This window comes from Cherax quadricarinatus, chromosome 19, assembly GCF_038502225.1.
Source record: "Cherax quadricarinatus isolate ZL_2023a chromosome 19, ASM3850222v1, whole genome shotgun sequence".
NCBI lineage: Eukaryota > Metazoa > Arthropoda > Malacostraca > Decapoda > Parastacidae > Cherax > Cherax quadricarinatus.
The window spans coordinates 35,894,409-35,922,401 of NC_091310.1; the positions used below are offsets into that span (position 1 = coordinate 35,894,409).

General features: G+C 38.5%; 1 protein-coding gene across 7 annotated transcripts in view; it reads right to left on the reverse strand.

Annotated features, from left to right (window-relative positions):
- LOC128688320 (BSD domain-containing protein 1-like) overlaps positions 1–26,780 on the reverse strand; it is a 59,179-nt gene extending 32,399 nt beyond the window's left edge. For 4 of the 7 annotated variants that reach the window (XM_070086645.1, XM_070086650.1, XM_070086646.1 and 1 more), the window contains exons 1-6: positions 18,616–18,785; positions 8,303–8,338; positions 7,790–7,841; positions 7,367–7,495; positions 4,466–4,621; positions 3,080–3,262 (exon numbers count right to left, since the gene is read on the reverse strand). In XM_070086645.1, coding sequence (XP_069942746.1) covers positions 3,080–3,262; positions 4,466–4,621; positions 7,367–7,495; positions 7,790–7,841; positions 8,303–8,338; positions 18,616–18,770 — 711 coding nt within the window. In that variant the 5' untranslated portion in view covers positions 18,771–18,785. Of the gene's footprint in view, positions 1–3,079; positions 3,263–4,465; positions 4,622–7,366; positions 7,496–7,789; positions 7,842–8,302; positions 8,339–18,615; positions 18,786–26,708 lie in introns of those variants that run through there. The other 3 variants (XM_070086648.1, XM_070086649.1, XM_070086647.1) reach the window with 3 other exon arrangements.
- Positions 26,781–27,993: the final 1,213 nt, after the last annotated feature.

Genomic DNA, 27,993 nt, shown 5'->3' on the forward strand with positions numbered 1-27,993 from the left:
CAGGTTAGGTCACAGGTGTTCTGAAGTTTGGAGCATTTTATAATGCAGTGGGAAAGGAAGGCATCTACAAGGACAAAGCCAGGACTAAGATTCATACAAGGAAAGTTTTGTATTAGGGAGGATTCAACCAGACGGCGACTGGGGGTAGGGAAGACAGTTTTAGCAGAAGATCAGTCATTAAAATGGCTGTGATCTCTGACGTGACAGAAAAGAGCATTGTTACTGTCGGCAAGCCTAACACTACTTTTGTGCTCCCCAAGTCTGTCAGAGAGAGATCGGCTAGTGTCTCCAAAGTATTGAAGAGGACAGGAGGAACAAGAAATAGAGTAGACACCAGGAGCATCAGTAGAGAGAGGAGAGGTATGAACAAGATTAGTGCGAAGAGTGTTAGTCTGGCGGAAAGTAAGCTTGATGTCTAAGGAACAGATAGAGTTGTTGAGATTAGAAAGAACAGAAATGTAGGAAAGGCAGAGGACAGAAGAGTTCCCAGGAGTAGAGAGTTTGGGAGAGGTAAGCCCTGCTGAATAGTCCTATTTAATGTTAACCCTCTTTAAATAGGCCCAACCTGTGTTGAACAAGATGCTTATGTCTTTACTCTCAAAATTTTCTGGCTCGGTGATGCATAGCACATATAATAATGTCTATTTCTTACAAGTACATGTACAAGGTATATAGGCCTAGCTGACATCAATGACACACTGCTATATAGAAAGCCCCTTGTTATGCAGACCATTTCAGGCAAGTTAGGTCTATTTTGTCCCAGGATGCAACCCACACCAGTCAACTAACATCCAGGTACCCATTTTACTGATGAGTTAACATTGACAACAGGTGTAAGGAAACACGCCCAATGTTTCTGCCCTTTCCGGGAAATGAACCTGGACCCTCAGCGTGTAAAGCAAGAGCTTGCCCCACCAAGCCATGAGCTACCCATGGCTACTGAGGATCATGCAAAAAAAGAGAAGTGACATGAGATGTATCTCCCTAGTCTGTAAACTTGAAGGTTTATGTCACTGAGCTGGTGCTGTGAATACAAACCTGTATTACTCAATTCACACATCACATGTGATTAGAATTTTGACTACAATTAAAATTACTGTGTCCAATAGCATCCTAGATGAGTTTCAAATGTGCAGTAGTAGGGCACACACACACACACATACACTGCCCCAAAAGTCAAGACGAAAACTACAATACTGCTATAAAGACCAAATTATAAGTTAGCCTGTATGTTGGTTTAAGACTAGAAAAAGATGTTTTCAAGTCATGAAATCCTCGATAGGTACAATCCATTCAAAAAAGACATAAAATTATGCCTCATGCACAATCTGTAACACCTACAGATGCTGCAATATCAACACTATTTCATAACTGTCTCCTAAATCAAGGAACAAAACAAAACCGATGATATATCCCATTGACATAAATAATTATGGCAAAGGTGTGGATGTTGCATGAGGATTTTAAAAAGTCAAGGCAAAGAGAACAGACACCATTCAATAATAATCATAGGTATTTCCATGGATTTGAGATGCATGAGCAAATTTGTAACATTGAAGTGGCTAAGCTGTGAGCATTGATAATGAAGTGGCATCAAGTTTCAATAAGATAATCAGGATTTAACTAAAGGTGGTTACTGATGTTTTGCAAGACAATGCCAGAAATAAATTTCATGTCCACTACTCAGAAGTGTTTCTGGGATAGTCTGCTATGGAATGCTTTACCATTCTTATGGGTGTAAATGCAGCTGAGATTTTAAATATAAGCCCTTTAATGTACCATTCCGAAATTTCCCAGGGCTATCAAAAAATATCAAAAACAGCCTACTCATAATACTAAATGGTGCACAAATAAGAAAACTTATATAACTAAGAGTTTGCTTAAAGAATGGGCTCCGAAGCATTTTTGCCTAGCTATTGTAATACTATGTCAGGGGAAAATATTTTTAAGGCATGTTTTTTTACTAGATAATTTTCCAGGCTATTATGTTCATTTAGGTGATCATTCACAACATGTGAAGATCAATTTTCTACTCAAAAATACAACAGTTGATTAGGCTAATGAATTAAAATACTAAAAGCCACATTTGAAGGATATTATAAATGAAGAATAACATCCAAAATCACTGGACTAATAGACTGTCCAGAGAAACCTACAATGAGAGACTTCTGACAAAGTTGCATCATGGAAGCCATACATAACATTAATCACCCCCCCCTGTAAAAAAGTTACAATGGCTACACAGAATGCTGCATACAATATCATGTATGACTTCAGTGACCCTGACTTTTTTTCTTAACATATTGGCTGTCTCCCACCAAGGCAGGGACACCAAGGCAGGCACACTAACATTACAGCTCAGATACCCCTCCAAACTGCAATATCCTCACTCCTCTTTCAGAGTGAAGGCACTGTATTTCCTACCTCCAGAGCTCCAGTCAAGCTAACTGGTTCTCCTCAATCCTTTTGTGAATGTTACCTTGCTCACACTCTAACAGTACATCATCAAATACCACTTGCCTCCACTCACTCCTATCTAACACAATCACACATGCACGTTTGATGTCCAAGCCCCTCACATACAAAAAATTCTTTACCCCTCTTCTAACCTTACGTAGGAAAACTTCTACCCCCGTCCTTCCTGCCACTACAGATTTATACACCCACCAAATCATCCTATATTGCTTAATCCTCTCTAATGTGAAAACCTCCTCAGCTCTCTGGATAATACTTGTAATAACCCTCACACCTCCTCCTAATCTCCAAACTACAAATTCTCTGCATAATATTCACAATGCACATTGCCCTCAGACATGGCATTACCACTGCCTCCAACCTCCTCCTCCTTCCTGAAACTCCTATGGTTTCCCAAATTTTCTCTACCTTCATACTACCACCATGATGAATATTGGTTTCCCATTTCCAGGAGGAGTAGGGTACAGTGTCCTACTAATAACTTCTCACAAACAGGCAACTTGTTAAGCAGCCCACTCACAATAACCTTTAAAAACATTCTAAAGATTGCACACAATATTGGGATAAAAACAGTATAATATTTATATTCTCTTTGTACGCTTACCTGGGATGGGACTAGTGAGGTATAATTATGTCTAAGAGGTTGATTGTTAACAAGTAGGTCGGAAAGCTCTGGCTGTTGAGATTCCAAGTCAAATGAAGATAACCAGGCCTCATACTGTGATTCATCTCCTTCAGGATCAGTCAGGAAAGTAGCTGGATCTTGTGATATTGCATAAATGGCTGCCTGTGAACAACAGGAAAGCTATCAAGACTTAAAAACCAATAAATTTTTGTTATAAAACAAAAAGCTTTCCTTATTATACATTTCTGCCTCGGTGGGAGACGGCCGACTTGTTGAAAAAAAAAAAATATTATATAGAATACGTTCTCTGCAAAAACAGTGATTATGTGTGAATGATGGTGAAAGTGTTAAATCATAGTGAAAGTGTTTCTTTTTTGAGTCGCCCTGCCTCAGTGGGAGATGGCCAGCATATTGGAAAAAAAAAAATACATAAAGGAGATTTTGCATGCAAGGGGCTTAGACATCCAGTAGGTGTGTGTGAACATGTTAGAGAGGAGTGAGTGGAGGATTTTATGACTTGATGTGCTGTTGGAATGTGAGCATGGTAACATTTATGAAGGGATTCAGGGAAACCAGTTAGCCAGATTTAAGTCCTGGAAGTGGGAAGCACAGTGCCTGCACTCTTAAAGGAGTGGGTGGGGATATTTGCAGTTTGGAGGGACATCTGAACTGTAGTATGGCATGACAGTGATAGAGTGATGGCGAAAGTGCTTCTTCCTTTTCGGGTCACCCTATCTCAGTGGGAGCCAGCCAGCGTTAAAAAAAAAAAAATACGTACATACAAAGATTGACAAGGGAACACTATTTTTTAATATCTGTTAATGATTCCAGGGATCATCAAACTCCTCCCCTCCTCCCCAACCCTGGCCTCAAACCATGCCACCTAAATTGAAAAGAATTTTTTTTTTTTAACATGCTGGCTGTCTCCCACCAAGGCAGGGTGACTTAACCTGTAAACGGTCCAAACGTATACTGTATATACGTTTTTTCAACATTTGAAAGAATATGTAAAACAGTAGTTGTTCTTTTTTTTTTTACATTTGAAAATGTGTAAAAAAACTTTGATCTACTTGTTTTTTTTGTTATATTTGAAAATATGTAAAAAAAACATAGATCTACTTTCGGAGCACTAAACATGTGAATGTAGATCTGCTTGGACCGTCTATGGGTTAAAGAAGAAATGCTTTCACCATCATTCACACTATCACTGCCTTGCCAGAGGCACACAGATATGACAGTTCAGATGTCCCACAAAAAAGTAATAAGTGTATGGCATACTGAATGAAAGTAGACATCTGTAAGATTTACCTGTTAAGGGTACTATAAAGTACTCCCATTAAAAATAGCAAGAGCATCAACACTAACCTGTAGCCTAGTTAATATAACAGGTTGTTGATTACGAATCACAATGGCCTCTTGGTCTGCATCATCTGGTGGTGGCGTAAAGACTTCTGCAACATGGTTGAGGAAGCCACTTACACTTTTTTTCATATGGTTAGCAGTGCTATCATCTTCATCCAGCTGAAAAATACATCATGATATTTCTCAGTGCAGCAAAAAAAAATGCCTTCTACCAGCTTATCAACATTTATATACTAAAGGGGCTATTAACCCTTCCAGGGTCGAGAGGCCCTCTCCTAAACTTGTTCTCAGGGTCAAAAATTTTTTTGGAAAAAAAAAAAATAATTTTCTTATGAAATGATAGAGAATCTTTTCCTGATCATAATGACACCAAAAGTATGAAATTTGATGGAAAACTTACGGAATTATGCTCTTGCGAAGTTAGCGGTGTCGACTATGTTTACACATCGGCGATTTCGCCCACTTTGAACCCTATTTTCGGCCAATTCCAGTGTACTAGTCGACAAAAATCATAACTATTTCTTTAGAACTCCATTTTTTCTATCAAATGAGTACAAGAAACCACCCATTTAACTATTTCAACTATCCAATTAAGTGGTCAGAAAGTGGCAATTTTGACAATTTCACACAAATTTCAAAAGATGCCAATTTCCAAATAGGGTCCAGAATAAACAAGACAGACATTCCTGACACTAAAATAACATTTTCTCTGTTCATTAGTCACGTCCCCAGGCCCCTCTTATATTTCTTTTGCTTTCCACTTTGAATTTTTATTCTCACCAAAAAGAGAAGATTTACTGTTATGCAGACCACTGCATTAGTGTAGAAATGGTATAAATAATATCAGGGCACTTGTGAAAGAATATTAGACTCACTAGTTGGACGCGTGGCATAATTTGTTTACTTATGAACGTTGGCAAAAATCGAACATTTCTGCTACTTTGAGTTCAATTTCAAGGTACTTTTCATTGTGAAACCAATCAAAATCATCTCAATTTCTGTAATATGTCTTCCATTCTATAAAATGAGACCAGGAAAACTAAAATACAAAAATAAATACCATACGAAAATACACTGCAAAGTCGCTGTTTTAACCCTTAAATGGTCCAAACGTATATATACGTTCACTCGCGTAGTGCCCCAACTTTTTTGAGAAAAAAAAAATAGTTTTTTTTTAATAGGAAAAAAGAGCATATGGTACCCAGGTGTCCCCAATTACAGTATTTTAATATGGGGCACAGTGAGTGTGCACACCCATTTTCTCATGTCTAGGCGACTCAGGCTTATCGTGGCAATGTTGAATGAATGACAAAGAAAACGTATATATACGTTTGGGGCGCTACGCGAGAGAACGTATATATACGTTTGGACCGTTTAGGGGTTAAACCAAAAACAGTCGTTTTTTTTTTTTCTCATTATGCACTGTGTGCTGCAGGATTTTTTTATACTGTGCACACTGACCACATAGACCCATTCTTTCATATGTAGGCCTACCAGCTTTCTCTCGCTAGATTTGAAGGCGCTAAAATTTTGCGTACTAGTATGTTGGAAACCCTGAAAGGGTTAATAAACACAACCTCCTACACTTTTCTAAAATGTCAGAATAATGAAAGCTCTAAACTATTAATCCCTTAGAGCTTGTTAAATATTATTACATTCATTGGGGACACTAAATCCATAGGGGCATACAGCACCTAGGGGATTGGGAGAGCAGGCCCAATCCCTTGGATCATGAGCTTCCCCCACTGGCATCAAAGAACCTCCCTTGAGGGGAGACTGCTAAATACAATTTATCTGGAAGTATTTTCTTCCTATAATTTTTTAATACCCACATCTTTTAAAAATTTTATTCTCCACGATTTACAATTCTTTTATGCTGACCTTGATATACTGTGTGTGTGAATTCTGGACTTCATTATCATAATATTAATAATAATAGTACATGATACAACTTATAAGACCTAGCTGACATCAATGACATACTACATATATAGAAAGTCCCTGGTTATGCAGAGCATTTTGAACAATTAGGTTAATTTTGTCCCGAGGATGCAACCCACACCAGTCGGTTAACACCAAGGTACCCACTTATTGCTAAGTGAACAGGGACAGCAGGTGTCTTAAGGAAACACACCCCAATGTTTCCACCCGTACTGGGGATCAGTGTGTGAGCTAAGTTTGTCATCAACCGAGCTACAGGACACACCATGCAAACAGCTGTAAGTTTGGCTTCAAATTAATTTGTTTTTTAACAAAACACTTTGGTGTAAATACTGTAGTACCATTTGCCTAGTAAATTAAATTAATTAGATTATCCATTCTCTCTCATTTCAAAAGATAATGATTTGCAAATTGCAAGTACTGGGAAAAGCAACATGGACTTACTATTTCTTTGAGATAAATTAAAAATTTCATATTAGTGATAATTTAGTTTTAATATGTCAAAGATGTGCAGTTTTTTACATGTTTAGCTTCTTGCACTTGGCCATAGAAAAGAACATTACATTTGATGATATACTCAACCCATACAAGTCAAGGGAACATAGCTTATGTTTCAATAGTCTGATTATTAAATTTATTTTTTCATTTGCAATAGTAGCATGATATTACCATTAAGGTATGCCGGGGCAGAATTAGTGGTACACATTGCCAATATGGGGCATCCCTCCACCCCTTGGGCTAGGCCACTGTTTTGGTGTGGTTATTAGTCTCTATATCGATTCATATCATAACCTTGCTTTGTCTCTGGATATTACTCGTGGAATCCAAGAAGAATAAGAGAGATGCTGGAGGTACGAAGAAGGCAATTTGGCATGAAACTTATAATTTTTAAGAATACTGTGGTTGAAATTGTGGTTAGAGGCCTCAGTAAAAATTCCAAAAAAAGTTTATTTGAATAATCACCCCAAGTTTTTCCTTCAGTGTGTTAGCTGTTGAAGAAACCACTGATGATGCCTCTTCTGTCACCACTTTGGTAAACTCATCAATGTCTTTTTTTACAAACTCCAAAACTTCTGTAGACTGTGATATCACCTGCAAGAAAAATGTTAAGGAATAACATGATAATGTTATATAATGATAATCTTAGTCATAAGTTACAAAAGGAATTGCAAGTTACCAATCAATGTTTATCACACATGAGTTTTGAAAAAACAAACATTACTAAAATTCTATTTGATTTTGATATTGAATTCTGGGTTCAGTCATTAGACCTAAATACACGTTAGACAACATATACCATAACTTTTACAATTTCTGAATAATATTAGATTTAACTGATGAGTAGAAATTAATTAATCCCCACAATCATCAATTGCCAAGACTTACCTTGTCTCTTGTGCTCTGGATCCATCCCCACCAACTCCCATCACCACCACTTCTGTAGGTGATGCACAAAATTTACTAAGGTGACCTCAGTGTCATAAACTGAAGATTTAAAATTACTGTACAGAAAAATAATTACACAATAATTCCTACCAGGTGAAATACCAGTTATTTCACAGTTTATTGTGGAGATTTACACCATGCCTGATGAATTTAATTAAACTTAAAAATATGCATTTATACAAACTACATTACTAATATATCAATTTATACTTCTCCAGAACACTGCAAGAAAAACTATTTTACTTCTGCCTGAAATGATGTGCATTCTACAAGCTTTTCAAGCATCATATGACCAATTGTAACTGGCCTAAATAGCAAAATGTAATAATGTAGCTTGGAAACAATAATTTATCATTGAGTGATGTACTAGATGGTGCATTTTATCCAACATACCCTGAGTTCAACCCAATTATTTTATGCAGTATCACACTAATATGCAAAAGATGTTCTTACCCATAAAATAATGCAATGGCTCCATCCTGATAACAGCTGCATGGACAGAGAAGATTCAATATTATTTGTGAGAAACTACAGTAAATATAAATGTTAAAACTTTAAAGTTCAGCACTTGTTCTACAGCAGCTAGTATATATATATATTTACCATGTACAGTGGACCCCCGGTTAACGATATTTTTTCACTCCAGAAGTATGTTCAGGTGCCAGTACTGACCGAATTTGTTCCCATAAGAAATATTGTGAAGTAGATTAGTCCATTTCAGACCCCCAAACATACACGTGCAAACGCACTTACATAAATACACTTACATAATTGGTTGCATTCGGAGGTAATCATTATGCGGGGGTCCACTGTATACCATAGTGAAATATGGACATTCCTCAATAATTCAGTGTATTAATATATGGAGCACTTCTTGAAGGAGTACAGCCATCTTTAAATAAATTCTATAATATTGTACATTTGTAGTATGTAGTGATACAGATATGCACCATCTCTCCTGCACATAAGGGCTAATTCATGTCAGCCAGTTGAAAATTAAGGAAGCCAAGAGTTTGAGTTCACACAAGCCCTGTATGACCCATAAAGGTTTAATGCATCCCTTTAATATACGTACTACTATTACTAGTAATGTTAATAATAATAATTAGGCCACCCACCCCACAAACTAAAAAAGGCATCGTACATGTGAATACAATCAGTGACCTCCCTCAACCATAGGTCATAATTTTTTTTGTCTGTTATCTTACATCTTATTTTTTATTCTATATTTTAGCTATTCAATCCCTGGAAAACATGTTAACATTATTTTATCATAATGAATATTGAACTTTATACATATAACAATTTTATAACTGCCACTATTCACTCATTTGATATATCAATGTAATTAATGGATAATTATCTATTCATTACCCTCTTCATATAGTGTGAGCTATGTCTTAATCAACATATTAGTGACATATTAATAAATGATATGCTGTGCATTACAAAATATAATTACAGTGGAACCTCAGTTTTCGTTTGCCCCGGTTTTCGTCAAATTCGTTTTTTGATGACTTTTTTCATAAGAACATAAGAAAGGAGGAACACTGCAGGAGGCCTGTTGGCCCATACTAGGCAGGTCCTTTACAATTCATCCCACTAACAAAACATTTGCCCAACCCAATTTTCAATGCCACCCAAGAAATAAGCTCTGATGTGAAAGTCCCACTAAAATCCAACCCCTCCAACTCATGTACTTATCCAACCTAAATTTGAAACTACCCAAAGTCCCAGCCTCAATAACCCAACTAGGTAGACTGTTCCACTCATCAACTACCCTATTTCCAAACCAATACTTTCCTATGTCCTTTCTAAATCTAAACTTATCTAATTTAAATCCATTACTGCGGGTTCTCTCTTGGAGAGACATCCTCAAGACCTTATTAATATCCCCTTTATTAATACCTATCTTCCACTTATACACTTCGATCAGGTCTCCCCTCATTCTTCGTCTAACAAGTGAATGTAACTTAAGAGTCTTCAATCTTTCTTCATAAGGAAGATTTCTAATGCTATGTATTATTTTAGTCATCCTACGCTGAATGTTTTCTAACGAATTTATGTCCATTCTGTAATATGGAGACCAGAACTGAGCTGCATAATCTAGGTGAGGCCTTACTAATGATGTATAAAGCTGCAGTATGACCTCTGGACTTCTGTTGCTTACACTTCTTGATATAAATCCCAGTAATCTATTTGCCTTATTACATACGCTTAGGCATTGCTGTCTTGGTTTAAGGTTGCTGCTCACCATAACCCCCAAGTCCTTTTCGCAATCTGTGTGGCTAAGTTCTACATCACTTAACTTATAAGTACTAGGGTTATGGGCACTCCCAAGCTTCAGAACCTTGCATTTATCTACATTGAACTGCATCTGCCACTTTTCTGACCAAGAATAGAGCTTGTGTAAATCCTCCTGAAGTTCCATAACATCTACGTTTGAATCAATTATCCTACCTATCTTTGTGTCATCGGCGAATTTGCTCATATCACTAGTAATTCCCTCATCAAGATCATTGATATATATTATAAACAACAACGGGCCCAAGACTGATCCCTGTGGAACGCCACTTGTTACAGATCCCCACTCGGATTTAACCCCATTTATGGACACTCTCTGCTTCCTGTCAGTGAGCCATGACTCGATCCACGAGAGCACTTTTCCCCCAATGCCATGAGCTGCCACTTTCTTTAACAGTCTATGGTGTGGAACTCTATCAAAAGCCTTACTAAAATCTAAGTAAATAATATCAAATTCTTTATCGTGGTCAACAGCCTCAAAAGCTTTACTGAAGAAAGTTAATAAATTAGTTAGACAAGACCGGCCTCTTGTGAATCCATGCTGAGTATCATTAATCAAGCTATGCTTATCGAGATGGCTTCTTATAATCTCAGCTATAATTGACTCTAGTAATTTGCCTACAATTGAGGTCAGGCTTATTGGGCGGTAATTTGACGGTTACGACTTGTCCCCTGTTTTAAAAATAGGAATTACATTAGCCATCTTCCACATATCAGACACTACACCTGTTTGAAGAGATAAATTAAAAATATTAGTTAATGGTTCACAGAGTTCCATTTTGCATTCCTTAAGAACCCTTGAAAAAACCTCATCAGGACCCGGTGACTTATTTTGCTTTAGTCTGTCTATCTGCTTCACAACCATTTCACTAGTGACTGTGATGTTACATAATTTATCTTCTTATAGCCCACTATAAAAATTAATTACTGGAATATTGTTAGTGTCTTCCTGTGTAAAAACTGAGAGAAAATAATTATTTAAAATCGAGCACATTTCATTCTCTTTGTCAGTAAGGTGCCCAAAGTTATTTTTAAGGGGACCTATCTTATCTCTAACTTTTGTTCTATAGACCTGGAAAAAACTTTTTGGGTTAGTTTTAGAATCCCTAGCAACTTTAATTTCATAGTCCCTTTTAGCTTTTCTTATCCCCTTTTTAATGTCCCTCTTAATGTCAATATACTGATTCATAAGATGACTCTCACCTCTTTTGATACGCCTATAAATTCCTTTCTTATGCCCTAGTAGATATTTGAGCCTATTATTCATCCATTTTGGGTCATTTCTATTTGATCTAATTTCTTTATATGGGATAAACGTTCTTTGACCAGCATGTATAGTGTTCATAAAACTGTCATATTGATAGCTCTCTTCATTGCCCCAGTCAACAAATAAGTGTTCTCTAAGCCCATCGTAATCTGCTAAGCGAAAATCTGGGACTGTTACTGAGTTATCGCTACTATCGTACTTCCATTCAATGCTAAATGTAATTGATTTGTGGTTGCTAGCACCCAGTTCCTCTGAAATTTCTAAATTATTAACAAGAGATTCATTGTTTGCCATAACTAAGTCAAGCAGGTTATTTCCCCTTGTAGGTTCTGTCACAAACTGCTTCAAAAAACAATCCTGAACTACTTCTAAGAAGTCGTATGATTCTAAATTCCCAGTCAAGAAATTCCAATCAATATGACTAAAGTTAAAGTCTCCTAGAATTACTACATTATCGTGCCTTGTGGCCTTAACAATTTCCTCCCATAGTAGTCTCCCTTGGTCCCTATCTAAGTTTGGGGGACGGTATATCACTCCTAAAATCAGTTTTTCATGCCCCTCTGAAAATTCTATCCAAACAGACTCTGTATGTGTTACTTCAGACTTAATACCCATTTTTATGCAACAGTTCAAGCGATCTCAGACATACAATGCCACCCCACCCCCCTTCCCGATACTTCTATCTACTTGGAACAATTTAAAACCCTGAATATGACATTCCGCAGGCATGTCCCGACTTTTTGAATTAAACCACGTCTCAGTTAAGGCAAATACATCAATGTTACCTGCACTAGCAACTAATCTCAACTCGTCCATCTTATTCCTAGCACTACGGCAATTAGCATAATAAACATTGAAAGACTCTCCTTTCTCTTTACCCTTCCTGCTCATTTCTGTTTTTCTACTAAACCTATTACTGTCCTTATCACCCAAAGTCCCTGGCTTTTCAATATCTACCTCGTTCTGCTTATTACTAGTTCCCCTAGAACTCGTAATATTACTACACTGGGACTTCACTGTTTTCCTGCCAAAACCCATACCACTAACTATTCCTAGTTTGAAGTCCTAACTGCTCCCTCCACTGCAGTTGCCAGTGCTACCACCCCAGACCTAGATAAGTGAACCCCATCCCTGGCATACATGTCATTTCTGCCATAGAAGAGGTCCCAGTTGTCAATGAATGTTACCGCATTTTCCTTACAGTATTTGTCCAGCCAGCAATTGACACCAATTGCCCTGGACAACCATTCATTTCCAACTCCTCTCCTTGGCAAAATACCACATATGACAGGGTTCCCACCCTTACTCCTAATTATTTCTGTTGCTGACCTATACCTGCTAATCAGGTCTTCACTCCTACGTCTGCCAACATCGTTGCCTCCAGCACTGAGACAGATAATAGGATTGCTCCCATTACCTCTCATGATGTCATCCAGACGGCTAACAATATCCTCCATCCCAGCCCCAGGAAAGCAAACTCTCTGTCTCCTACTCCTGTCCTTCAAGCAGAACGCCCTATCCATATACCTAACTTGGCTATCCAAAACAACAACAATATTCTTACCTTTCTTGGTGTCGTTCGTCGTGACATTCCCAGTAGTCGACTCACATTCGTCGGGTAGCACTGAGAATGTGATTAGATGTTTCCACAACAGTTTCCATGGCAGTCTCTTTCTTCATCGTTTCTACCTTTCCATTCGTCTTCTTGATCGTCAACTTCGTTCCCTGCTGTCCAGCCAGTGACCAGTTTCCCTTCTTGACCTGAGGACTCAAAACAGGAGGACTACTACGAATCTTCTTGTTTTCCTCGGTCAGTCGCCGAATCTCCATCTTCGCCATCCTCAATTCTTCCCTAAGCTGTTGGTAAAGTTGCTCGATGGAGGGCAACAATTCGTAGAGAGCGCACAAACAGGTCTTCACAGAGCTAAGTACCTAAGTCCCTGGACCCATTATGTACCTCAGTAATCTTTTGACTACCACTCGAAGGATGGGTATGGGGTGCATAATAAAGAGATTAAACTAAAAAAGAACTGACCACCAGTTTATACTGTTGGAGTCCTTGTCACTCCCAGATCCTACCTGCTCCCAGGATGGAGTTGCGTGTTGTGGTGAAAGCAACAAAACGTAGATTCGCTTATTATTGGGCTGGGGTTCCTGGTGAAGTTTTCCTAGAGTTATTGTATGAACACCGGTGCGCCACACGGACGCTGGTGCACCACACGGACGCTGGTGCACCACAGGGACACTGGTGCACCACACGGATGCTGGTGCACCACAGGGACACTGGTGCACCACACGGACGCTGGTGCACCACAGGGACGCTGGTGTACCACAGTAAATTATTATGAGTCAAAGTGTATTATTATGAGACAGTAGATTATTATGAGATGGTAGATTATTATGCAGTGTAACATTCTGAAAGATTCCTCCGGTAAAGCGCTCAACATATCTAGGTTTTACAACGTTAATTGGCTTACGTGGTTTTCAACGTCTTCTTGTCAACTCTTCCTGTAACTTCACAAATGCTACAGGATCAGTGTTATCCTGAGTCAATGTTACCCTGGGTCAGTGTTACCCTAGGTCAGGGTCACTAGTGAGGTGCCATAAGAATCCTGGCTCACATAGCCAGGAGAAACTAATAGCGGCCATCAGAGTAGGAACCAGGAGTTGAGACTCGACCCTTGCAATCACAAATATGTAAGAACACACACACGCAATCAATCACATGCATACACAATCACACACACACACGCACAATCATACACGCAGTCTTGCCATGACAACAAAAACAGAAGCATTTTCAAGGCCAGTGTGTATGTGAGCGTGACAACACATTCTCATCTTTCTTGTTCTCTCCTCTAACCTCTTGCAACTACGTCTGAGACCCCCCCCCTTGCCATCCACCACTCCACACCACCACTCCTAAAAATTTGGGGGTCTTCAGGAATGATCGAATAAGTCATGGAGATTTACCCATGGTTAAGTATTTTCGAGACGGAAAAGAAAGCCAAAAGCAGTATGGTCGAGAGACTGGAGATGACAGAAAGAAAAGATAAATCAGACAATACAAACAAATTTTATTTCTTTTTGTAGTATAAAAATGTACTCCAAACCTTTCTCCCGAGGTATATGTAAACAGAACAACATTAGTGCAATAAGGTAAGCTTGCAAATATGAATGGCTTCAAGAAATTCCAAAGAGTCCTAAGGGAAGCATTCAGACTGATGCCTGAACTGAGGAGAATGTTCTATTTGGAAAGAACGAAAGAATAAACTCAGTAAAGAGTAGAAGGACCATGGGTGCAATTAGAGAACACTACATCAACATCAGTGGCTCAAAACTCTTCAGCATACTACCAGCAGATATCAGAAATATTGCCGGAACGAAGATGGAAGTTTTCAAGGAAAAGCTGGACAGTCACCCTCTGCAGATGCTGGAACAGCCAGGTTGCAATGGCTATGTGGGCCTACGTGCTGCTATCACAAACAGCCTGGTTGACCAGATCAACAGAGAAGCCTAGCCTCAGGCCGGGCGGTGAGGGGTAAAAGAGCTCTTAAAACCGGTCACAGATAAAGCAGAATAGCAATTTCAATTACTGGAAGAATGATGACCATGAGGGGATGTCGCAACATACAAAATTCTGAGGAGCATAAATAGGAAAGATAAAAAGCTCTTAATAAAAGTAAAATGAACAAGAAGACATGATTGGAAATCACACGCCAAAATGAGTTACGTGGATATCAGAAAACATAAGAGTGATTAATAAGTGCAATGAACAAAACAGTGGAAACTGGCGCCATACATACGTACACATCTTCAAATATAGTTTTAATTGTAGCATCGTCAATTCTTCCTTAAGCTGTTGGTAAAGTTGCTCGATGGAGGGCATCTTGCTTCAATTCGTAGAGAGCGCGCAAACAGGTCTTCACAGAGCTAAGTACACGTCACCACTGCGCAAAAGCCAACTCAATCATGAAAAGCCAACTCAGTCAAAATTTTGTCCCAATTTTCGTGCATCACCTCAGTTTTTGTCCACCGTACTGAACGTGTCCACCTACCCATGCCCACACAAAGCATCCCACGCACACGTTCCGAGTCAGTCCAGCTTTGTTTCTCGTCGAGTGAACATTACCCTGCGCTTTCATACGAAACATTTCGTAATAATCCATTGTTTTTTGTGCTTGGTTATTGAGTGCAAATGCTAAATAAGCCACCATGGAGCCAAAGAAAGTTTCGAGTGCCAGCCCTTTCATAAAGAAGGCGAGAAACTGTGACCAGAATGTGTCCAAGAGAAGGATTTTGAAGGGTTTGAGGCTGACTCTGACAATCCTACATCTGTTGTGGAATCTATTGTGGCTTTGGGAAAGTTCATGGCCAGGATGTGGAAGAGTTGATGGACAACCATAGGGAAGAGCTAACCACCGAAGAGCTGCAACACCATCTGGAACAGCAACAGATCGCAGCTGAGGAAATTGCTTCAGGGGAGGAGGAAGAGAGAGGGGAGTGTGTGCCTTCTTCAGTGATTAAAGACATGTGTGCAAAGTGGAGTGAGTTGCAAAGTTTTGTGGAGAAATATCACCCTAGCAAAGCAGTTGCAAGCCATGTTTGCAACATGTTCAATGACAACGCCTTGTCCCATTTTAGGCAAAAAGAATGGAAGTAACCCTGGAAGGGCATTCCCCTTCCAAACAATAACCTCACCTCCCTCTCCCCTCCTCACCATCTTCCATACGCTAACAAGAGTCTTCAATAAAGGTAAAAGTTATGTTAAATGTTCATTTATCCATTTCATTAGTTCTTTATATTTATTTCTCATTGTTTTCTCTATTTAAAACTATAGTTATTCTCTATAAAATGTGTTTTTTGTTAATACTTTTGGGTGTCTGCAACGGGATTAACTGGATTTACATTATTTCTTATGGGAAACATTGCTTCAGTTTCCGTTGAACTCGGTTGTCATCAGACTTTCTGGAATGAATTAAACACGAAAACCGAGGTTCCACTGTAGTCTATCTGTAATATGGTAAATAGTTTAGAAAGTTTTAACCAAAACTAATTTTTTTTATACTAAATTTCTTATGGGTAATTATTATAGTTATCACTGCACTGCCCTGGGAGAATATGACATGTAATTTGCAGTTGGCCTCTGTTTGCATAACATACTGTATAATATTTGCTGTCATAATACTGTACTAGTGTGGCAAATGTGTAGAAGCTTATTAATCCCTTGACTGTCGCAACCCCCAATCCTGAGGTGTCTCCTGGCGTCACAAAATTTAAAAAAAAAAAAAAAAAAAAAAATTCTTATGAAATGATAGAGAATCTTTGCCCGATTGTAATGACACCAAAAAAAAATCGAAATTTGATGGAAAACTGATGGAATTATGCTCTCGCGAAGTTAGCGACCTCGGCGATATTCACAAATCAGCGATTTCGCCCACTTTGAGCCCTATTTTCAGCTAATTCCATTGTTCCAATCAACCAAACTCATAGCTATTTCTTTAGAACTCCATTTTTTTCTATCAAGTGAGTACAAGAAACTGCCCATTTACCGATTTCAACTACCCAATAACATGGTCAGAAATTTGCAATTTGGCCAATTTCACGAAAATTAAAAAATATGACAATTTCAAAATAAGGTCCAGAATGAACAATGCAGACATTCCTGGCTCTAAAATAACATTTTCTTTGTTCATCAGTCACGTATCCAGGCCTCTCTGATATTACTCTTGCTTTCTATTTTGAATTTTTATTCAAACAAAAAATAGAAGATTTACTAACCATACCCCCGGCCGGGATTGAACCCGCGGTCATAGAGTCTCAAAACTCCAGCCTGTCGCGTTAGCCACGGGATGAATCTTATTGTGGCTAGCTGGTCTAGTGGTTAACGCGACGGGCTGGAGTTTTGAGACTCTATGACCGCGGGTTTAATCCCGGCCGGGGGTATGGTTTGTTTGCAATCGTGTCATTACGATTTCTTGAGTCAGAAGATTTACTGTTATGCAGACTACTGCAATATTGTAATAATTATACAAATAATGTCAACCCATTCATGACTGCATATCAGAATGGCTAGTTTGACATTTATTGGACAATGACATCATTTGTTTACTTTTGAACATTGGCAAAAATCAAACATTTTCCCTACTTTGAGCTCCATTTCCAGGTCCTTTTTATAGTAAAACTAATCAAAATCACCTCTATTTCTATAATATGTTTTCCATTCTATCAAATGAGACCAAGAAAACGAGAATAGAACCATAAATACTATATGAAAATAGACCACAAAGTCGGCATTTTAATTAAAAAAAAAAACGGTCGGAGTTTTTTTTTCTCATTATGCACTGCATGCTCCAGGATTTTTTTTATATGGTGCACACTGACCACACAGACCTATTCTCTCACATGTGGGCCTACCAGCTTTCTCCTGCTTGATTTGAAGCTGCTAGAATTTATGAGTATATATACATGAAACAGTACCTCGTAAGATGTATATATACGACCAAAACAGTCAAAGGGTTAAATTGCAGTCTATCAAAACATCCCTTTATTAGCCTAAACTGGCAGTGATTATACTATCTAAAGTAGTCACATGTACTGTACCTATGGTTGATATGTAACTAAACAGCCATTACATACACTAACTTTCTTCCATAACAACATCGAGGTTGAAAAGATTGCCTTCCACAACAAGTTAGTCTTTCAATACTGGTGACATTACAATGCAATACATATATCCCTTTAAGATTAAATTTTCAGGAACTTAAATATTCTATGCAATAATTCCACAAAAATAAAGCCTAAAATTAACCAAATAGCATGTTAACTCTTATGTACAGTAGGGCACCGCTTTCAGCATTCCGCTAATACGGTCATTTCAAATTATGACCAAAACTCTCTATACGGCTCCCCCCACCTGACTTTCTAATACGGTCACCGTGCCCCACCTGGTTTGTTTACATTCTCTATGAGCTCCATAAGCACTATGTCTCTCCATTATGTCTGGAAACTCCAAAATTTCAAGTGTTTTTAAAAGCTATTTCATATTTTAAATATACTGTACTCTGATAATTATACTTATGTATACCTGTACCTAAATAAACTTACACACTTTGCTGGCATGCAGGTACACATTAAAATCAGAGTGTTTTATGTCTCGAGATGCCATATTAGTAATGATAATAATAATACATACTTATAGGTAGTAGGTTGGTAGACAGCAACCGCCCAGGGAGGTACTACCGTCCTGCCAAGTGAATGTAAAACGAAAGCCTGTAATTGTTTTACATGATGGTAGGATTTCTGGTGTCCCTTTTTCTGTCTCATAAGCATGCAAGATTTCAGGTACATCTTGCTACTTCTACTTACACTTAGGTCACACTACACATACATGTACAAGCATAGATACACACACCCCTCTGGGTTTTCTTCTATTTTCTTTCTAGTTCTTGTTCCTGTTTATTTCCTCTTACCTCCATGGGGAAGTGGAACAGAATTCTTCCTCCGTAAGCCATGTGTGTTGTAAGAGGCGACTAAAATGCCGGGAGCAAGGGGCTAGTAACCCCCTTCTCCTGTATATATTACTAAATGTAAAAGGAGAAACTTTCGTTTTTCCTTTTGGGCCACCCTGCCTCGGTGGGATGCGGCCGGTATGTTGAAAGAAAAGAAAGAATAATAATACTCAATAATAATCACCGAGTCTCATTAAATGTCATATATTACGTTAATATACACATTTTCATTAATCCATCTATGATATTTTTTCAAAATTATATAATAAACATGATACATAACATATAAAGATGATAAATTCACCCAACAGTAGAATAAATAAACAAATATGAGATGTGGTAGCCAGACAACTTGTAAGAGTGACGGCAAGAATAACGGTTTCTCTAGTCCAACATCAGAGCGTCATTTCTTCTAATGATGGTGTTACATGAGAATGGGAGTGTTCCTTTTTATTTATTCTACTGTATCAATGTAGAGACAACTTGTACACAAAGCAGATGTGTTCGCCTGGTTTATTTACAAAACTCACGTACGCCTGGTTTGTTTACATAACTCCGCGAGTGTCCTCTCTCATGTACTCGCTCACTCACTCACTCACTCTCACTCACTCACTCTCTCATTCTCTCTCTCTCTCTCTCATTCTCTCTCTCTCTCTCTCTCATTCTCTCTCTCTCTCTCTCTCTCTCTCTCTCTCTCATTCTCTCTCTCTCATTCTCTCTCTCTCATTCTCTCTCTCTCATTCTCTCTCTCTCATTCTCTCTCTCTCTCATTCTCTCTCTCTCTCATTCTCTCTCTCTCTCATTCTCTCTCTCTCTCATTCTCTCTCTCTCTCATTCTCTCTCTCTCTCATTCTCTCTCTCCCTCATTCTCTCTCTCCCTCATTCTCTCTCTCTCTCATTCTCTCTCTCTCTCATTCTCTCTCTCTCTCATTCTCTCTCTCTCTCATTCTCTCTCTCTCTCATTCTCTCTCTCTCTCATTCTCTCTCTCTCTCTCATTCTCTCATTCTCTCTCTCATTCTCTCTCTCTCTCATTCTCTCTCTCTCATTTATTCGTTTTATCTCGTTTACTCACCTCTGACCCTACATTAAGACTACAAATATTTTAAGGTAAGAAATGAGTGAACTGTGTATATGCATTTTATCGCTCTAGGACGCTTAAATGTCATAGAATTTTATGTGTGGGCAAGTTGGCCTGGTATGGTAGCCCGGCTGGCTACCATACATACCACACTTGATTTCTTACAATAAATACTACTCATCTCACCCTAGATTAAGACTACAAATATTTTAAGGTAAGTAACGAGTGTATGTACTATATGTGTACTTTACTTTTTTATTGTTTTTAATGCTTAGTTGTACTGCTAATTTAATATATGTTAGTGTAAACTCGTTATCTAGTATTTCTATCCATTTATAAGTAGAAAAAGGGTGTTCCACTTTACAGCGATTTCTACTTTACGGCAGTAGCCTGGAACCTAACCTGCCATATAAGTGGGGCCCTACTGTACCATATTACGTAAGAAAAATAATGAAGATAGTAGCACAACAAAGAATTGAAATGCATGTAGTTGTACAAATTTATTAGTAATATTCTGATAGAAGTATACCTTTACAGTGTACAGTATTTAACCCTTTCAGGGTCCGTGCCATAGTTCTACGACTTTGAGTTGTGGGTCCAAACCACAAAACTACGCCAAAATTCTAGTGGCCTCAAATTTAGCTCAAGAAGGTTGGTAGGCCTACATCTAAGTGAATGGTCTGTGTGGTCAGTGTGCCCACTATACAAAAAATTTGGACGCCTGCATGGCATTGCGAGAACGCCGGCAAAGTAGCTTTGTTCACCATGCCTGGGAGCAAGGAAGCTCTCACTCCCCATGCAAATTCTGACTCTACTCTTCCCAGCTTTTAGTCTAAGACATATGGTGCAATGGTGCCATATACAATGGTAATATATGTACAATGGTACCATATGGTACATTGCACCATATTTTACAGGGACCCTAATGGAAATAAGTCTGACTTTTTTGGGTTATCCTAGGTTCTCCAAACATATTCTGCTATGTATGATAATCTACGTAACTTTATTTGTGTATACCTAAACAAACTTACTTACGACACCATATGCACTTGAGTAAGTTTATTCAGGTGTACACAAATACAGTTACAGAGATCATCATACATAGCAGCATATGTATAAAATCCTAGGATAACCCAAAAAAGTCAGGGTGACTTATTTTCATAGGGATCCCTGTATCTGTACCATATGGTGCCCTGTATTGTATGGTACCCTGTACCATATGGTACCCTGCACCATATGGTACCCTGCACCATATGGTACCCTGTACAATATGCTACCCTGCACCATATGGTATCCTGTACTGTATGGTACCCTGTACCATATGGTACCCTGTAACATATGAGACCCTATACCATATGGCCAGTAGGTGGTGTTGGTGCCATGAGGCACCAACAAAGACTAAGGACACAAGCCACTGGCTCAGCAGTTTCCAAGACAAAGAGCTTCATCATCCACCTCTAGGAACATGTCCAGTGACTGTACATATGTAAATATATAATAGAACATAGCTAATTACCTGGAGTTTACCTGGAGAGTTCCGGGGGTCAACGCCCCCACAGCCAGGTCTGTGACCAGGCCTCATGGTGGATCAGGGCCTGATCAACCAGGCTGTTACTGCTGGCTGCACGCAATCCAACATACGAGCCACAGCCCGGCTGGTCAGGTATCGACTTTAGGTGCTTGTCCAGTGCCTGCTTGAAGACAGCCAGGGGTCTATTGGTAATCCCTCTTATGTATGCTGGGAGGCAGTTGAACAGTCTGGGCCCCTGACACTTATTATGTTCTCTCTTGATGTGCTAGTCACACTCCTGCTTTTCATTGGGGGGATGTTGCATTGTCTGCCGAGTCTTTTGCTTTTGTAGTGAGTGATTTTCGTGTGCAAGTTTGGTACTAGTCCTAGGATTTTCCAGGTGTATATAATCATGTATCTCTCCTGCCTGCATTCCAGAGAGTACAGGTTCAGGAACTTCAAGAGCTCCCAGTAATTGAGGTGTTTTATCTCCGCTATGCGTGGTGTGGAGGTTCTCTGTACATTTTCTAGGTCAGCTAATATACAACATTTTTGCATATTTTTTGTTGTAAACAATTATTGTAAATGAAATAATGATGAAAATATTAGTGCAGTTGTACTGAATACAACAGTACCATATAGTACCATATGGTACAATGGTACCATATGGTACAATGTACCATATGGTACTGTTCTGTATGGTATGATGTATAATATGGTATCATTGTACCTTATGGTACAATGTACTATATGGCATCATTGTATTATATGGTACAATGGTACCATATGGTACATTGTACCATATGGTACTATTGTACCCTATGGTACCATTGTACAATGTGATACTGTATGGTACCGTTGTACTCAACACAACTGCACTAATATTTTCATCATTACTTTGTTTACAATAAACTTTTAAACAAGTTTTGTAAGCAATATAATGATAAACAAATTAGTGCAGTTATTGTGTTGAATACAATGAGTGTACAATTATACATTATACTGGTCTCACAGGCCACAAAAGTTACTGGAAAAAAAAATTAGAAAAGAAAAGAAAAAAGTAACAAAAACCTAAATTAAAATAATGAGACTTTACAGAAGTCACAGATGTTGCTGCCACCAGGTCATTGAGGGTCAACTTCACACCTCTATATCTCGGTAACTACTGATCGAAAAAAAAAATTTTGGTTTTATTACCTACAGAAAATTATGATCTTTAACCCTTTGAGGGTTTCAGCCGTACTAGTACGGCTTACGACCCAGGGTTTTTGACGTACTAGTACGCCTAAATTCTAGCGCCCTCAAATCTCATGGGAGAAAGCTGGTAGGCCTACATATGAAATAATGGGTCTATGTGGTCAGTGTGCACAGTATAAAAAAAATCCTGCAGCACACAGTGCATAATGAGAAAAAAAAACTTGACCGTTTTTCTGGAATAAAACAGCGACTTTGCACTGGTATTTATTGTTGTATTTTAGTTTTCTTGGTCTCATTTTATATAATGGAAGACATATTACAGAAATTGAGATGATTTTGACTGGATTTACAATGAAAAGTACCTTGAAATTGAGCTCAAAGTAGCAGAAATGCTCGATTTTTACCAAAGTTCAAAAGTAAACAAATCATGCCAAGCGTCCAATACACGTCAACTGGTGAGTCTAATATTCTTTTGCAAGTGCGCCAATATTATTTATACCATTTTTTACACTAATGCAGTAGTCTGCATAACAGTAAATCTTCTATTTTTTTGTGAGAATAAAAATTCAAAGTGGAAAGCAAAAGAATATAAGAGGGGCCTTGAGACATGACTAATGAACAGAGGAAATGTCATTTTAGTGCCAGGAATGTCTTTCTTGTTTATTCTGGACCCTATTCGGAAATTGGCATCTTTTGAGATTTGTGTGAAATTGGCAAAATTGCTAAATTCTGACCACTGTACTGGATAGTTGAAATTGATAAATGGGTGGTTTCTTGCACTCATTCGATAGAAAACATGGAGTTCTAGCGAAATATTCATGTTTTTTGTCGACTAGTACAGTGGAATTGGCCGAAAATGGGGCTCAAAGTGGGCAAAATCGCCAATGCGTAAACATCGCCGAGATCGCTAACTTTGCGAGAGCATAATTCCGTACGTTTTCTATTAAATTTCAAACTTTTGGTGTCATTATGATCAGGAAAAGATTCTCTATCTTTTCATAAGAGAAAATTATTTTTTTTTTAAATTTGGCCGACCCTGAGAACGAGTCTCGGGGAGGGCCCGTCGACCCTCAAAGGGTTAATTCTTTAATAATTTTTTTTTTTTTTTTTTTTTTTCAAAAAATCTTGGACCCTGGGGGCACCCTTTGATATTTTTCCTCTGGACCCTGAAAGGGTTAAATACTGTATGTATATGAGAACCAAAGTACTTTTCTTTTGGGAGTTTAGATGAAAAAAAATTATTCGAGTTTCCCCTGCATACAGGATAATTTAATCATATTGGCATATTCTATGTAATTTACATTAATAGCAAGAATAAAAACATTAATCTGTGACTATCATATTTAAATACAGATTAGGCCTCATTTTTAAACAAACTGGCAGATTATACTAATGGGGGATCCTGTTGGTAGTAATTTTCTACTCATATTCAATAAAACGGATTAATTTTTATCAGTTAAACTGATTTTATAATGAGCTTCTGCAAAACATGGCAAATCTTAAAGTAGGTAACCACAAAAATATACATATGTGCAGTACCAGGATGTCCTATGAAAACAATTTGTGAATTCAACTCTCCCATAATGAACTTACCTGTTGTTAAACTACATATAAAAAAAAAAATTCGCTTAAAACTATGCTAGACAACAATCAATTTAAAATCTTGCACACTTTTCTCATACTACTACCAAATGGCCTTAAACAGAAGAACCAAACTGCAAAGGTAGCAGGTTGGTATCTGTTATTACGTTAAATGAAACCAGCAATTATAATGTAGCTAACCTAACATGGAATACAATGGAAGTCAGTTTGTTGGGTGATCCAAGGTTAAATCCTCATAATCTACACCAAGTGTGACAAGTGTGACCATGGTGCAATAGCGCACAAAATTGCATGATAACAGAATAACAGGAAAAGTTGGTAGATGGATCTATAATTTCCTAACAAATAGAACACAAAGAGTAGTAGTAAACAGAGTAAAGTCTGAGGCGGCTACGGTGAAAAGCTCTGTTCCACAAGGCACAGTACTCGCTCCGATCTTGTTCCTCATCCTCATATCTGACACTGACAGGGATATAAGCCACAGTGCCGTGTCTTTCTTCACAGATGGCACCCAAATTTGCAGGAGTGTCCTCCACTGAAGAAACCACAAGACTCCCAGACATCAACCAAATCTTTGAATGGGCCCCAGAAAACAATATGAAGTTCAATGATGAGAAATTCCAATTACATACTGCGATATGGAAAATGTGAGGAAATCATAACTACATTGGAGTATAAAACAAATTCCAACCACACAAAGCGAAAAACTAATGTATAAGACCTGGCAGTAATCATGTCAGAGGATCTCACCTTCAAAGACCATAACATTGTATCAACCGCATCTGCTAGAAAAATGACAGGATGGATAATGAGAACCTTCAAAATCAGTGATGCCATACCCATGATGACACTCTTCAGGTCGCTTGTTCTATCTAGGCTGGAATAACAGCACCTTTCAAGGCAAGTGAAACTGCTGACCTAGAAAATGCACAGAGAACCTTCACGGCATGCATAACTGTGATAAAACACCTAAATTACTGGGAGCGCTTGAAGTTCCTCAACCTGTATGTACTCCCTAGAACACAGGTGGAAGAGATACATGATTATATACACTTGGAAAATCCTAGAGGGATTAGTACCAAACTTACAAACGAAAATCCCTCCCTATAAAAGCAAAAGACTCGGCAGATGATGCAACATCCTCCAATGAAAAGCAAGGGTGACACTAGCACAATAAGAGACAACACAATAAGTGTCAGGGGCCCAAGACTGTTCAACTGTCTCCCAGCATACATAAGGGGGATTACCAAGAGACCCCTGGCTGTCTTCAAGCAGGCACTGGACAAGCACCTAAAGTTAGCACCTGACAAGCCGGGCTGTGGTTCGTATGTTGGGTTGCATGCTGCCAATAGTAACAGCCTGGTTGATCAGGTCCTGATCCACCATGAGGCCTGGTCACAGACTGGGTCGTGGGGGTGTTGACCCACAGGACCCTCTCCAGGTATACTCCAGGTAAAGGATGTTTATAAAAATACCAGGATGGCCTTATTGCAAGCTAACCTGAATATATTATTATTACAATTATTACATCCATGGGGGAAGCACTAAACCCACAGAAGTCAAACAGTGCCTGGGTAAATGGGAGGCAATAAGATTCTATTAAGAAATTGGGAGAGTAGCTCCAATTTCCTGAATCAAGATCTTGAGGGGACAAGAAAGCTATTAACAATATGAAACAAGCATTTTTGGAACCCTTAATATACTTAATACATTAGCAAGCTATTTATTCTTGAAGACATTGGAAGATCATGCAAATACTGCATGTTAACCAGTGTTCAGTGGTTACAGATGATACTATTCAGTTGTGGTGGGGGTTTATAAAAAACTGTTAATATGGGTGATTATATTTAAAGAGGATCCATTTATGTGTAGTTGTAACCTTGGATAAATTGATAAAGAAAAAAATATTTATTTCCGTTGGAGTTCAAGAAAACATGACTTTTGTTGTTAAATCTATTGAAAATATCGTTTATATTGCCAAATACATTACAAAATATGTCTACCCTTGTATTTCAAACTTTCCTCATCACAAAAGGCCTTCAATGTCTCAACTACAATTAAAATTAAAAAAAAAAATTACCAACTAAAACTCTCAAAGTCAATTTAACGTACAAAACAAATAACCTAAGAAAATAAAAAGAAAGAAAGATCCACAAAGTACCTTGTTCATTTTGAACACACAAATACAAACCATCCATAACGTAGTAAAAATATATATGAACTTCCCTACTTCATTACGAAGGTCCACACAGCCTCTCTCAGCTCACCCACCCGGGAGATACACCGTAATAAACGCCTCTTCTCCCCCTCGCAATATTTTAACGTCTACCACCGCTCACATTTATGGTTATAACGAAAGAAAAACGCTGAGAATTAGAATGACATTTACCCCTCAGCCATCCTGACTTCTGCTGTCGTGTAAACACTGATCGACCTGCCATCTGCCGGACCTCCTCTCTCACCCGCCATCTTTGAACTATTAATAATAATAATAATAATAATAATAATAATAATAATAATAATAATAATAATAATAATAATAATAATAATAATAATAATAATAATAATAATAACAATAATAATAATAATAATAATAATAATAATAATAATAATAATAATAATGCTGATGGTGAGCAACATTACCAGTCTTCTTCCTGGTTATTTTATTTATACCTTTCCATGCCAAACTTAAGGGGGTAGACCTATTTAACCCACTGACAAATTGTTCCCATTCCTGTTGCCTAAGTTCTTGCTTCCTATTCCTTGCATTTGGTAGTGCAGCTTGGAACGTTCTGAGCAGGTCTGGGGTTCGTCTTCTTGCTTCGTAAGTTTCCCCTTCAACTTCCTGGAGCCCATAAACAAAGAGTAAACTCTCCCTTTCATTCTCCCACTGCATATTCCTATGTATCCCCTGATTCGATTTAGTTGCCTCCATTGCAGCTTTCCTGTCTTCAATCTCTTCACTATCTGTTGTCCTGGGCCCAGTGGTCTCTCATTTTCCCTTCTTAGCTTTCCTTGGGCACTGTTGTGGCCTGTTAGGGCCTCTACGTATAGCTTAGCTCTTTCATGGGACTAGTCTCGTTGCAAACCTTTGCACTTTCTCTAATTTCTTGACGTTCTTAACCAAGTGTGGATTCCAAACTGGTGCTGCATACTCTAATATGGGCCTGACATATATGGTGTACAGTCTTGAACGATTCCTTACTGAGGTATGGGAACGCTACTCTTAGGTTTGCCAGACGCCCGTATGCTGCAGCAGTTATCTGATTGATGCGCACCTCAGGAGATGTGCTCGGTATTATACTCACCCCAAGATCTTTTTCCTTTAGCGAGGTTTGCAGTCTTTGACTACCTAGGCTATACTCTGTCTGCGGTCTTCTTTGCCCTTCCCCGATCTTCATGACTTTGCATTTGGCGGAGTTAAATTCAAGGAGCCAGCTGCTGTACCAGGCTTGTAGCCTGTCCAGGTATCTTTATAGTCCTGCCTGAGCCTCGACTGATTTAATTCTCCTCATTAACTTCACATCATCTGCAAGCAAGGACACTTCTGAGTCTATCCCTTCCGTTATGTCATTTACATACACCAAAAACAGCACAGGTCTTAGGACTGACCCCTGTGGAACCCCGCTCGTCACAGGCGCTCACTTTGACACCTCGTCACGTACCATGACTCG